Source organism: Oryx dammah, unplaced genomic scaffold (genome assembly GCF_014754425.2).
Source record: "Oryx dammah isolate SB20612 unplaced genomic scaffold, SCBI_Odam_1.1 HiC_scaffold_25, whole genome shotgun sequence".
In the NCBI taxonomy this organism is placed as follows: Eukaryota; Metazoa; Chordata; class Mammalia; order Artiodactyla; family Bovidae; genus Oryx; species Oryx dammah.
The window spans coordinates 306,066-320,060 of NW_024070209.1; the positions used below are offsets into that span (position 1 = coordinate 306,066).

Genomic DNA, 13,995 nt, shown 5'->3' on the forward strand with positions numbered 1-13,995 from the left:
CTGTGTGACAAAGTACTGAAGTATCCAGGTGACCCACAACTAATCCCCCCGCAAAACCTCCCTAAACCCACATCGTCTGTTCACATTTCCTACTTGGTAAATGTAAATCAGTCAGAAACTCTGTTTACTGCAGGAAAATATCTATAAGGGATTAATATGGACAAACTGCCATCTTGAAGTCTTCTAAACTCTTACATCTTAAGATGTTAAAAATTTAGACTCAAAACTTAATAGAATAATTCTTCCCTCCTCTTATACCAGTAAGCATTTATTATATATTAATATTATTATTAATGTTAGTATCTTGCTCCTGTTTTAAATGAGGATCCACTTCCTCAAAACTTTACCCATAACTCAATGCAGAGTCTTTAGATCTGCTTAATTTGTAATCATATAAAAAAGTAACTTCCAGAATTTCTGAGATTCATTTCTACTTTATGAACAAAATAGCTCCGAGACATAAGCAAAAATATTTCACCTCATCTGAATCCATTAACACTGGAAGAGCTCTGAAATAAAAGAAAAAAAAGTCGACAGAGTTATTAAAAGGCCAGTGAATCTACAGAAGCTGAATATAAGTATATCTCACGATCCACCAATTCTCATTCCTGGAAGACACAGTTGACAGAAATGAGCAGCAGTGTCACCAACGGACACACAGCGCTGCTCTTCACACGCTGCAGACTGGAGGACTGGATTACTGCAGAGCCCTCCAAAAGGAGGTATGAAGGTTTGAGGGATCAAGTTTTGAAAACCAATACTAGTAATCTACAGTTACAGACATCAGTAGGGCAGCAGCTTTGGGAGAGTGGGGTCATGATTTGGGAGGAAAACAAGATGGCTTTTAGGGTGCTAGTGATCTTCCAGCTTTTGATCTGCTATCTGGGTGCTGGTTACATGAGTGTACTTATATTAAAAACGTATTAAGCTATACACTTGGGCAACCAATGATATTTTTATTTTTAAGGCCCTGTAATTTTTAACTTTGAATAGCTAGACAAATGTCTTGACTAGCGAGGTGCTATCTAATTTGAAAACCCACGTGTCGTCTGCTTTTGTGAGAATGAAAGAGGGTTGAATAGGCTTGACTGTAGTCATCCTTTCACTATGAACCTGTATGTCAAATCATCATGTACACTTTAAATAAATACAATTATAATTAAAACTATACATCTTTTTAAAAAGATGGATGAGTGAACATATTACAAAAGGTAGTATTTATAGAATCAAGTATTTAATTCCTATGTCATTGTTATACTCGACTGGACACAAACCTGTGAAGGGCACTGGAAACAGAAAAAATTACACAATATAATCTTTGTTCAGAAAAGAGAATAACACAGATAAAAAGAAAAGACAAACGGAGAGCCTCGGTGTGCGATGGACCAGTGAGAGGGAGAGCCCAAAGGGGAGGCCTACGTGTCAAGGCCTCAACACGAAAGTCACATCAATGCACAATCCATAAGATGCTACTGGCAGTGCAGCTCGTGGTGGAGACAGAAGAAGAAGTGGGGGCCTCGGAGATGTGCGGGAGGAGCCGCTTAGGTGGCTCAGAATAATACCATTAAGGAAAACCCAGGGGAGACAACTACCTTAGGGAAATATGAACCAGAACATTGGAGGCCAAGGAGAAAGCCCACCGGGTGCTTGGCACCTCATTTAGAGATAAACACTAGCAACGGCTCCTGCTGTGAGGGAAAGGACTGTCTAAAACTCAGTAAGATGGAATCAGCGCACTGAGACAGAAGGCGAACTGCCCTAAGCTGGCCTTTCTCATTTATCAGAGACACAGAAAAGCCGTGACAGACAGCATGTAAGTGCGGAGAACACACTAGGCCATATGGGTTATTCACGATCTGTTTAAACTGTCCTATGACTTGCAAAATGTTTGTTCCATTTCTACAGAAGCATATAAAAGGACTTCACACACACCTGGATGTGAAGTCCAGTTTCTAAACTTGCTATGTAAACAGCACATGCATTTTGGGTAGCACTGAGCTAAACTTCTTAGACAGAAATGGTCTAAATAGGAAGTAAACGGGAGCCGGGAAAGGAGCAAACAGTATGTGGAAACATCCTCTCTGGCCACCTGCTGCCCGCTGTGGAGACAGCTACCTGGAATGCATGTGTCACACAGCAGCGGCCCCCAATCTTTTTGGTCCCAGTGACCAGTTTGGGGGCAGACAATTTTTCCATGGACTGGGGTGGGGACTGGGTGGGGGGTGGGGATGGTTTTGGGATGATTCAAGCATATTATATTTACAATGCCGCCACTGGTCTGATAGGAGGCGGAGCTCAGGAGGCAGTGTGAGTGATGGGGAGCAGCTGTAAATATAGGTAAAGCTTCTCACAGTTGCCCGTCACTCACCTCCTGCCAATACCAGTCCGTGACCCAGGGACTGCAGTTACATACAGACACTAGTCTGCGGCCCGGGGACTGCAGTTAGATATAGACACCGATAAAGAAGAACCCAAAGAGCTCCAAGCCCCCAAAGAGGCTTCCTCTGCACTCGAGTTTTCCTAAGCTCATGTTTCTTCTCCAAAAGTATTCCCACTTTACATGTTATTGTGGTTACATGTGTTTAAATAAAAAAAAGTTTGAACTTTTCCATATTATAAAGTGAAAACAAAATGACTCTGGCCCTGATAAACTTAAAAGGAGTTGGTTGACAGGGCAGGAGTATTAAAATAGCTGTTGTGCACTGAAAAGGCAGAAGAAAGACAGGCCAAGGCAGGGCTATGTTTTCTTTGCATTTCAGCATGAAGTTAATCTGTCCACCACTAGTGATTGGGGCCCATAGAGACAGAGGAGAGAGGCTTAAAAGGCACATAAAAAAATATGAAAATTATCCCTTTATACTACAGCCTAAATGTTAGATTCAAACTTTAACAGATGATATTTACACATCTGTGAATGAAGAAGGAATATTTTCCTCCACCCACTTCAAATCTTCACCCTGTAGAAATAAACATTTACATATTAGCATTTGCTTAATAACACCTGGAAGCAGAATTCTGAAATAGAATATATATATATAATTTAAGTATTTACATTTAAATGCATGACATTCTTTTAATTTCTACATAGCCTAAGAACTTCATTCATGCCACACAGAATCTATGCCAGGATTTTCTTAAATAGTCAAACACTTGGACTTTGGATTTTTGAACTTCTCTGGTTTTAGTTAGATGCAAAGGTATTATTTTTCTGTCTTGAAAAACCACAGTAAAAATAAAAAGCATTGATTTATAAGATAAGCAACAGCGTGGATACTGATTTGTATTCATTGTTTTGCTTCCAGCATTCATCATGGTTAATGTGCTCATTTTATATCATGAGTTTATAATTTTTCAAAAGAAAAAGATGATGGTAGACATATTCTAACTTTATAAAAGCCTATTTATTCCAATTGTTTGTGTTTAACGCTCATTTTTCTACAGGAGAAAGGCAAAGCAAAGCAAGTCAGTTTGGGGGCTTCCCTGGTGGCTCAGATGGTAAAGAATCTGCCCGCAATGCCGGAGACCCAGGTTCAATCCCTGGCTCTGGAAGATCCCCTGGCGAAAGGAATGGTTACCCACTCCAGTGTTCTTGCCTGGAGAATTCCACGGACAGAGGAGCCTAGTGGGCTGCAGTCCATGGGTCTGCAGAGTCGGATATGACTGAGCGACTGACACTTTCACTTAGGGTACCTACATTTTTTTTTTTCTACAGAAAATGTGCTTATAATCATTTTACTGAGACTAAGAAAAATAAAAGGTATACTGAATATTTTGGTTTACAATGTAAAATAAGACAAATTGGCTATATGGAATCCTCTGGTTCTAGCATTAAAGATATCTTGCTTACCTAGAGAGAGAGAAAAAGCAGCTGAGCCAGTACTAATAGGAACCCAATTCTCTGAGTGAATCTCAGGGAGAAATAAGTCGATCAAGAAAAGACAAGGTTCCAAACTTCTGAGCAAGAGCTGGCTACATAATTTCGAGAAATGAGAGCATTTTCCCTTGCTATACGTGCAAAAATTGAGCTTTAAAATAAACTGAGACAAATCCGTAAAATAAGAGGAAATTTTCTTAGCAAGCTGAAGGTTTAATAGTTCTAAAGGGAGATAAATAAAACTGTTGTACTTTATTTTCACTTGTTTGACCATGCAGCAAGTGGGATCTTAGATCCCTGACCAGGGATAGAACCTGTGCCCCTACAGTGGAGGCAGAGTCAGCCACTGGATTGTCAGCGAAGTCCTAAAACTTCTGTACTTTTAAAAGCTTAGTTAAATTACCATAAAACTATTCAAACAACATAAAGAATTACTAATTACCAAAAGTAAAAATTAGAGAAGTTACCAAATCCAACAAATGAAACTTGCATACACCATCCATCTTGTCAGAATTTAGGTGTGTATATAAATGTTTACACCTTATTAACCACAACAGAGGTAAGAAAGCCAAATATAAAACTGTATGATAGGCATTTCCATTTTGTTTAATTACTTTCGTAACTACCACTTTATGCATAAATAATATGCATAAAACATTTTAAAACTCATTTCTACCCTACATTTTACCATTTTATTCAAGCTTATGTCGTTTAACAGTCCTTCCCCAACAGATAAACATCATCTGAAATGGCTTCAAAGATCACTTAAAAATGCTAAAAAATTAACACAAACTTTTACTGTAACAAAGCATCTCAAGATATGCATGTGACTTATCGATGGAATCCGGTTAAAAAGCAGATTTAAATTCAGTAGGTCTGGTATACACCTGAAATTCTGGTCCAAAGACAGCACATGAAGCTTCCCTGGTGGCTCAGAGGTAAAGCATCCACCTGCAAATGCAGGAGATCCAGGAAGATCCCACATGTCATGGAGCAACTAAGCCCATGTATCACAACTATGAAGCCTGACCTCTGGAGACCCGGAGCCCCAACTACTGAAGCCGTGTGCCTAGAGCCCGTGCTCTGCAACAGGAGAAGCCTGGGCACCGCAACCAGACAGACCACTCGCTGCAGTTAGAGAAAAGTCTGAGCAGCAGCCAAGACTCAGTATAGTCAAAAACAAATAAATAGGATTATGTACAGAAAAGTGAGGGTTTACAGCAGTTAGCTGTCAGACTTAACTAGTACCAATACTTGGTAACATTTACTTTCATACAAAAAACCTAGTAAAAAATGTTCTCTGAAAGGTCGATAAATGTGACATTCATACAGATTTCTAAAGTATTAAAGACTATTAAATATATATTATACTCACAAAATTATCAGAAGTAGCAGGTTTAGCTGTTCCATTGGAAACTGTTTTTGAGGCTCTTAATTTTATTCCTTCAGCTGTAATGAGAAACATTATAGAAATACATAAAATTATAAAATAATAACATTTTCCTTTGTAGCCTCACATTTAATAACTCTATAAAGAGACTTCTAATTTCAAAAACCTATTAGATTGGAATTAATTTGGCACTAATAAAAGACAACAAACTGGTTCCAAATCAGGAAAAGAGTATATATTTTCCGTATAAAGGCTGTATATTGTCACCCTGCTTATTTAACTTATATGCAGAGTACATCATGAGAAACGCTGGGCTGGAAGAAGCAAAGCTGGAATCAAGATTGCCAGGAGAAATATCAACCTCAGATATGCAGATAACACCACCCTTATGGAAGAAAGTGAGGAAGAACTAAAGAGCCTCTTGATGAAAGTGAAAGAGGAGAGTGAAAAAGTTGGCTTAAAGCTCAACATTCAGAAAACGAAGATCATGGCATCCGGTCCCATCACTTCATGTCAAATAGATGGGGAAACGGAGGAAACAGAGACAAACTTTATTTTTGGGGCTCCAAAATCACTGCAGCCATGAAATTAAAAGATACTTGTTCCTTGGAAGAAAACTTATGACCAACCTAGGCAGCATATTAAAAAGCAGAGACATTACTTTGCCCACAAAGGTCTGTCTAGTCAAGGCTATGGTTTTTCCAATAGTCACGTATGGATGTGAGAGTTGGACTATAAAGAAAGCTGAGCGCCGTAGAATTGATGCTTTTGAAGTGTGGTGTTGGAGAAGACTCTTGAGAGTCCCTTGGACTGCAAGGAGATCCAACCAGTCCATCCTAAAGGAAATCAGTCCTGGGTGTTCATTGGAAGGACTGATGTTGAAGCTGAAACTCCAATAATTTGGCCACCTGATGCGAAGAGCTGACTCATTTGAAAAGACTCTGATGGTGGGAAAGATTGAGGGCAGGAGGAAAAGGGGATGACAGAGGATGAGATGGTTGGAAGGCATCACCGACTCACTCAACATGGGTTTGGGTGGACTCTGGGAATTGGTGAGGACAGGGAGGCCTGGCGTGCTATAGTCCATGGGGTCACAAAGAGTTGGACACGACTGAGCTGATTGACAAATACATTCTTCAAAGTGTTACTGCATTGGTAAAATAATCTGAAGCAACAACAAAACCCACTGAACAATATATGCTGCTTTATTTCTGGAGTCTTCTGTTTAAGGTTTCTGACATTTAATCTCCTAATTTATTAATCTATCTCTTGGACTCTATTTTGATACCCTGATACATCTCTGTCCTTCTGCCAATACCACACTGTCTTGATTAGTATAATTTGAAATTTTTGTCTTGAAATCAGAGTAAGTCCATTAATTTCATTTTATTTAGACATAATTCCCACAGCATAAACGCACTATTTTGAAGGGTACACATCTGTGGATTTCAGGACAGTCATGGAATTATGCAATCATCACCACTATTAATTTCAGAAGCTTTTCATCACAACCTCCCATACCCATTAGCAGTCACTCTCAATTCACTCCTTCCACCAGCCCCTGCTGCTGCTGCTGCTAAGTCGCTTCAGTCGTGTCCCACTCTGTGCGACCCCATAGACAGCAGCCCACCAGGCTCCCCTGTCCATGGGATTCTCCAGGCAAGAATACTGGAGTGGGTTGCCATTTCCTTCTCCAATGCATGAAAGTGAAAAGTGAAAGTGAATTTGCTCAGTCGTGTCCAATCCTCAGCGACCCCATGGACTGCAGCCTACCAGGCTCCTCCATCCATGGGATTTTCCAAGCAAGGGTACTGGAGTGGGGTGCCATTGACTTCTCCGACCAGCCCCTAGCAGACACTAATCTATTTTCTATCTCCATGGATTGATCTATTCTGGACTTTTCAAGTAAATAGCATCATATAACATACAATCTTTCATAATTTGTTTCTTGCACTTAGCATAATGCTTCAAGATCTACGCTGTAACTGTGAACACGGTTAGGCTCTTCCAGATCTTTTGTATTTCCATATATATTTTAAAGGGCTTCCGTGGTGGCCTAGTGGTAAAGAATACAGCTGCAATGCAGGAGACACAGGTTCAATCCCTGGGTCGGGAAGATTCCCTGGAGAAGGGAATGGCAACCTACTCCAGTATTCTTGCCAGGGAAATTGCATGAACAGAGGAGCCTGGCTGGCTACAGAGCAGAGAGTTAGATCCGACAACAAAAACATATTTTAAATCTGCTTAACCATTTTTTTTAAAGTCAGCTAGACTTACAATTGGGATTGTACTGAATCTACTTTACGTATCAGTTAGGGAAGTGATGGGTTAATACTATTGAGCTACAATCCACAAACATGTTAAAGCTCTGTACTCACCTCTTCTTTAATTTCTCTCGGTGCTGTTCTGTATTCTTCTGTGCAGTTTTGCCCATTTTTTCCATTAAATTTATTCTTAAATATTTTATTTTTGAAGCTATTATAAGTCACATTTTAAATTTCATTTAAAAATTATTTCCAGCTGGTTTGTAAAAAAACACCTAGTTTCTGTCTATTGGACACACATCTTATGATTCTGTTTTATTCAGTTACTAGTGCTGTTGGCCTAGAGGAGCTATCCCACGTTGAAGGTCAGGAACGGGCGGCGGTAAGGAGATACCCCTCATCCAAGGTAAGGAGCAGCGGCTGTGCTTTGCTGGAGCAGCCATGAAGAGATACCCCACGCCCAAGGTAAGAGAAACCCAAGTAAGATGGTAGGTGTTGCGAAAGGGTATCAGAGGGCAGACTTACTGAAATCATACTCACAGAAAACTAGTCAATCTAATCACACTAGGACCACAGCCTTGTCTAACTCAATGAAACTAAGCCATGCCTGTGGGGCAACCCAAGATGGTCGGGTCATGGTGGAGAGGTCTGACAGACTGTGGTCCACTGGAGAAGGGAATGGCAAACCACTTCAGTATTCTTGCCTTGAGAACCCCATGAACAGTATGAAAAGGCAAAATGATAGGAGACCAAAAGAGGAACTCCCCAGGTCATTAGGTGCCCAATATGCTACTGGAGATCAGTGGAGAAGTAACTCCAGAAAGAATGAAGGGATGGAGCCAAAGCAAAAATAATACCCAGTTGTGCACGTGACTGGTGATAGAAGCAAGATCCGATGCTGTAAAGAGCAATATTGCATAGGAACCTGGAATGTCAGATCCATGAATCAAGGCAAATTGGAAGTGGTCAAACAAGAGATGGCAAGGGTGAACGTCGACATTCTAGGAATCAGTGAAATAAAATGGACTGGAATGGGTGAATTTAACTCAGATGACCATTATATCTACTACTGCGGGCAGAAATCCCTCAGAAGAAATGGAGTAGCCATCATGGTCAACAAAACAGTCTGAAATGCAGTACTTGGATGCAATCTCAAAAATGACAGAATGATCTCTGTTCGTCTCCAAGGCAAACCATTCAATATCACAGTTATCCAAGTCTATGCCCCAACCAGTAATGCTGAAGAAGCTGAAGTTGAACAGTTTTATGAAGACCTACAAGACCTTTTAGAAATAACACCCCAAAAAGATGTCCTTTTCATTATAGGGAACTGGAATGCAAAAGTAGGAAGTCAAGAAACACCTGGAGTAACAGGTAAATTTGGCCTTGGAATGTGGAATGAAGCAGGGCAAAGACTAATTTTGCCAAGAAAATGCACTGGTCATAGCAAACACCCTCTTCCAACAACACAAGAGAAGACTCTACACATGGACATCACCAGATGGTCAACACCGAAATCAGATTGATTATATTCTTTGCAGCCAAAGATGGAGAAGTTGTATACAGTCAACAAAAACAAGACCAGGAGCTGACTGTGGCTCAGATCATGAACTCCTTATTGCCAAATTCAGACTCAAATTGAAGAAGGTAGGGAAAACTGTTAGACCATTCAGGTATGACCTCAATCAAATCCCTTATGATTATACAGTGGAAGTGAGAGATAGATTTAAGGGCCTAGATCTGATAGATAGAGTGCCTGATGAACTATGGAATGAGGTTCGTGACATTGTACAGGAGACAGGAATCAAGATCATCCTCATGGAAAAGAAATGCAAAAAACAAAATGGCTGTCTGGGGAGGCCTTACAAATAGCTGTGAAAAGGAGAGAGGCAAAAAGCAAAGGAGAAAAGGAAAGATATAAGCATCTGAATGTAGAGTTCCAAAGAATAGCAAGAAGAGATAAGAAAGCCTTCTTCAGCGATCAATGCAAAGAAATAGAGGAAAAGAATAGAATGGGAAAGACTAGATCTCTTCAAGAAAATCAGAGATACCAAGGGAACATTTCATGCAAAGATGGGCTCGATAAAGGACAGAAATGGTATGGACCTAACAGAAGCAGAAGATATTAAGAAGAGGTGGCAAGAATACACAGAAGAACTATACAAAAAGGATCTTCACGACCCAGATAATCATGATGATGTGATCACTAATCTAGAGCCAGACATCCTGGAATGTGAAGTCAAGTGGGCCTTAGAAAGCATCACTACGAACAAAGCTAGTGGAGGTGATGGAATCCCAGTTGAGCTGTTTCAAATCCTGAAAGATAATGCTGTGAAAGTGCTGCACTCAATATGCCAGCAAATTTGGAAAACTCAGCAGTGGCCACAGGACTGGAAAAGGTCAGTTTTCATTCCAATTCCAAAGAAAGGCAATGCCAAGGAATGCTCAAACTACCGCACAATTGCACTCATCTCACATGCTAGTAAAGTAATGCTCAAAATTCTCCAAGCCAGGCTTCAGCGATACGTGAACCGTGAACTCCCTGATGTTCAAGCTGGTTTTAGAAAAGGCAGAGGAACCAGAGATCAAATGCCCAACATCCACTGCATCATGGAAAAAGCAAGAGAGTTCCAGAAAAACATCTATTTCTGCTTTATTGACTATGCCAAAGCCTTTGACTGCGTGGATCACAATAAACTGGAAAATTCTGAAAGAGATGGGAATACCAGACCATCTAACCTGCCTCTTGAGAAATCTGTATGCAGGTCAGGAACCAACAGTTAGAACAGGACATGGAACAACAGACTGGTTCCAAATAGGAAAAGGAGTACATCAAGGCTGTATATTGTCACCCTGCTTATTTAACTTCTATGCAGAGTACATCATGAGAAACGCTGGACTGGAAGAAACACAAGCTGGAATCAAGACTGTCAGGAGAAATATCAATAACCTCAGATATGCAGATGACACCACCCTTATGGCAGAAAGTGAAGAGGAGCTAAAAAGCCTCTTGATGAAAGTGAAAGAGGAGAGCGAAAAAGTTGGCTTAAAGCTCAACATTCAGAAAACGAAGATCATGGCATCTGGTCCCATCACTTCATGGGAAATAGATGGGGAAACAGCGGAAACAGTGTCACACTTTATTTTGGGGGGCTCCAAAATCACTGCAAATGGTGACTGCAGGCATGAAATTAGAAGATGCTTACTCCTTGGAAGAAAAGTTATGACCAAACTAGATAGCATATTCAAAAGCAGAGACATTACTTTGCCGACTAAGGTCCGTCTAGTCGAGGCTATGGTTTTTCCTGTGGTCATGGATGGATGTGAGAGTTGGACTGTGAAGAAGGCTGAGTGCTGAAGAATTGATGCTTTTGAACTGTGGTGTTGGAGAAGACTCTTGAGAGTCCCTTGGACTGCAAGGAGATCCAACCAGTCCATTCTCAAGGAGATCAGCCCTGGGATTTCTTTGGAAGGAATGATGCTAAAGCTGAAACTCCAGTACTTTGGCCACCACATGTGAAGAGTTGACTCATTGGAAAAGACTCTGATGCTGGGAGGGATTGGGGGCAGGAGGAGAAGGGGACGACAGAGGATGAGATGGCTGGATGGCATCACGGACTTGATGGACATGAGTCTGAGTGAACTCCGGGAGATGGTGATGAACAGGGAGGCCTGGCGTGCTGCGATTCACGGGGTCGCAAAGAGTCGGACACGACTGAGCGACTGAACTGAACTGAACAGTGCTGTTGTGGTTTTTTCTATAGATTTCTTAGGATTTTCTACAAACATAGCCCTGCTGTCTACCAGTACAAACAGATTTCCTTCTTTCCAAGCTTTATGCCTTTTGTATTCTTCGGGCTGGCCTGTGGGCTTTGCCTTTCCTAACCTCCTGTTCTGAAGTTGAGTCACAGTGGTGAGCAGTTATCTCTGTACCTGGTTTCCAGTCTTGGGAGAAAATTCACCATTTCACCACTAAGTATGATTTCAGGTGTGGAGTTTTTTCATACTATTCTGTAATTCTGTTTGCTAAGTGGATGCTTTCATATAAAAATAAAATGAGTAGGTACTGAACTCTGTGATATGTCTTTCTGTACCTATTGAGATAGTTACATCATCTTACTTCCTTATTTTTTAGTTGAATTACATTGATTGATTTCCAAATGGTAAAACAGGCTTGCAACTCTGGAGTAAAGTCCACTTGACAATAATGACCTTTCAATGCTATGCTAAATTTTATTTACTCATGTTTTTAAAGAAAATATTATGTCTCTACCCATAACTGATATTGGTCTGTAACTTTTTCTTTTTTGTCTTTGTTAGATTTTGGCATATGAGTTGTGCTGGCCTCATAAAATACATTAGGAAGTATTCTTACCATCTCTATGTTCTGAAGAATTTGTGTAAGATTAGAATGTTTCTTCCTTAAGTATCTGAAGGTTAGTTAAGCCATTTGGGTCTGGTTCTTTATGAAGATTTTAAACTTCAATCCAATTTCCTTAAGAGATATAGGGCTATTTCAATTTAGTGGCATAGGTCAGATTAGGGTAGTTTCTTAAGTGTATTTTTCAAGAAATTTGTTCATTTTATCCAAATGTCCAATTTCTTCATAATACCCCTTACCTACTTTCTTACTATAATGTTTTATCTATTTTTCCAGTGTTGGAAATTTGTCTTGCTATATTGTTTGTCTCTATTTCTGGTTTAGATTACCTAGAGGCTAATCCATTTTTATTAATCTTTTCTAAAAGAAACTACATTTGGCTTTGTTGATTTTCTCTCTTTCTCTCTGTTTTCTATTTCATCGATGCAGACAGTTAACTTTATTATTTCCTTCCTTCTAACTATTCCAGTTTAATTTGCCACTGTTTTACCAGCTTCTCAAGATGGAAACATATCATCACTGATTTTATATGTCTTTTTTTTCTTGGTAATATAGAAACTTAGAGCTATTAATTTCCTAAGAATTGGTTTAGTTGCATCCTATAAAATGTGATGTTTTGTTTTTATTATCATTTTATTATGAAATACTTTTTAATACTCCTTCAATCCATGAGTTACTTAGAAACGTATTATTTAATTTCTAAACATTTGATTATTTTGTAGATATACTGTTATGTATCTAATTTAACCATGTGACCATAAACACACTCTGTGATTGCAACTACTGAAATATATGGAGACATTTTTAATGGCTGCTCACATGGGTTATTTTATGTAATGGCGACTTGAACGCTTATTCTTCAGTTGCTAAATGTAATGTTCTATAAATATCAATCAAATCAATAAGGTCACTGGCCTTATTCAGTTCTTGTACATTGTTACACATGTGTCTTCATGCCTTATTAATCACTGAAGAGAAAGTGTTAAAATATCAACTTATTTGTATCTTTCTTCAGAGCTTCAAAATTCATGAATCAAAATTTGACAGAATTGTCATTAGATATATATACATTTAGGACTACTACATCTTCTTGATAGATTCATCCTTTTATCATTAAGAAGTGACACTACACAGCCACACTAGCTTTCTGATGCTTAGTGTTTACATGATTTATCTTTTTCCATACTTTCAACCTTTCTGTGGCAGTTTTGAACAGCTGAGTTTCATATATTTTTTTAACAATCTGACAATCTCTTCCTATTGAGTATTTAGCCCACTTGCATTTATTTTAATTATCAAAACAGGTTACTGAAGTCTATTTTGCTTTACTATTCAAATTGCAATTTGCTTTACTACTTTATTAAGAACTATAATACAATATTGATTTTATTTACTTCATGTCTACATGTTATAAATCTCATGTTATTTTTGCTACAAAAAGTTGACTTTTAAAAGATTTTTTTTAAGTAGTGACTTCTTATATTTCTCCATGTATGTACTATTTTCAGTGCTTTTCCTTCAGTCAGTTTCATTTTTGTTTCTTGATCAATTTTGGAAATCTTCTGGCCAATATTTTTCAAATATTCTTTATGCCTCATTCTCTCTTCCTCTTTTAGAGCTCAATTATGTACCTGTTAGACTGCTTAATCAGAGAAGGCAGTGGCACCCCACTCCAGTACTGTTGCCTGGGAAATCCTATGGACGGAGGAGCCTGGAAGGCTACAGTCCATGGGGTCCCGAAGAGTCGACACGACTGAGCGACGTCACTTTCCCTTTTCACTTTCATGCACTGGAGAAGGAAATGGCAACCCACTCCAGTGTTCTTGCCTGGAGGATCCCATGCATAGAGGAGCCTGGTGGGCTACAGTCCACAGGGTCACAAAGAGTTGAACATGACTGAGTGACTTCACTTCCACCTTCTTTCCGATATTCTGTATTTAGTATTTTTATTTGGTTCTTCTTTTTTTAGTTTCCATGTCTCTCCTGAAATTCCTCTTGCCTTCACCAATCTATTCCTATAGGTTCTTTGTTGTTGTTGTTCAGTCACTAGGTTGTATCCGACTCTTTGTAACCCTATGGACTGTAG

General features: G+C 39.4%; 1 protein-coding gene across 2 annotated transcripts in view; it reads right to left on the minus strand.

The window, feature by feature from the left end:
• TMEM87B (transmembrane protein 87B) overlaps window positions 1-13,995 on the minus strand; it is a 52,905-nt gene that overhangs the window by 4,105 nt on the left and 34,805 nt on the right. For both annotated transcript variants that reach the window (XM_040267533.1, XM_040267532.1), the window contains exons 16-18: window positions 5,250-5,323; window positions 2,905-2,957; window positions 479-509 (exon numbers count right to left, since the gene is read on the minus strand). In XM_040267533.1, coding sequence (XP_040123467.1) covers window positions 479-509; window positions 2,905-2,957; window positions 5,250-5,323 — 158 coding nt within the window. The remainder of the gene's footprint in view (window positions 1-478; window positions 510-2,904; window positions 2,958-5,249; window positions 5,324-13,995) is intronic.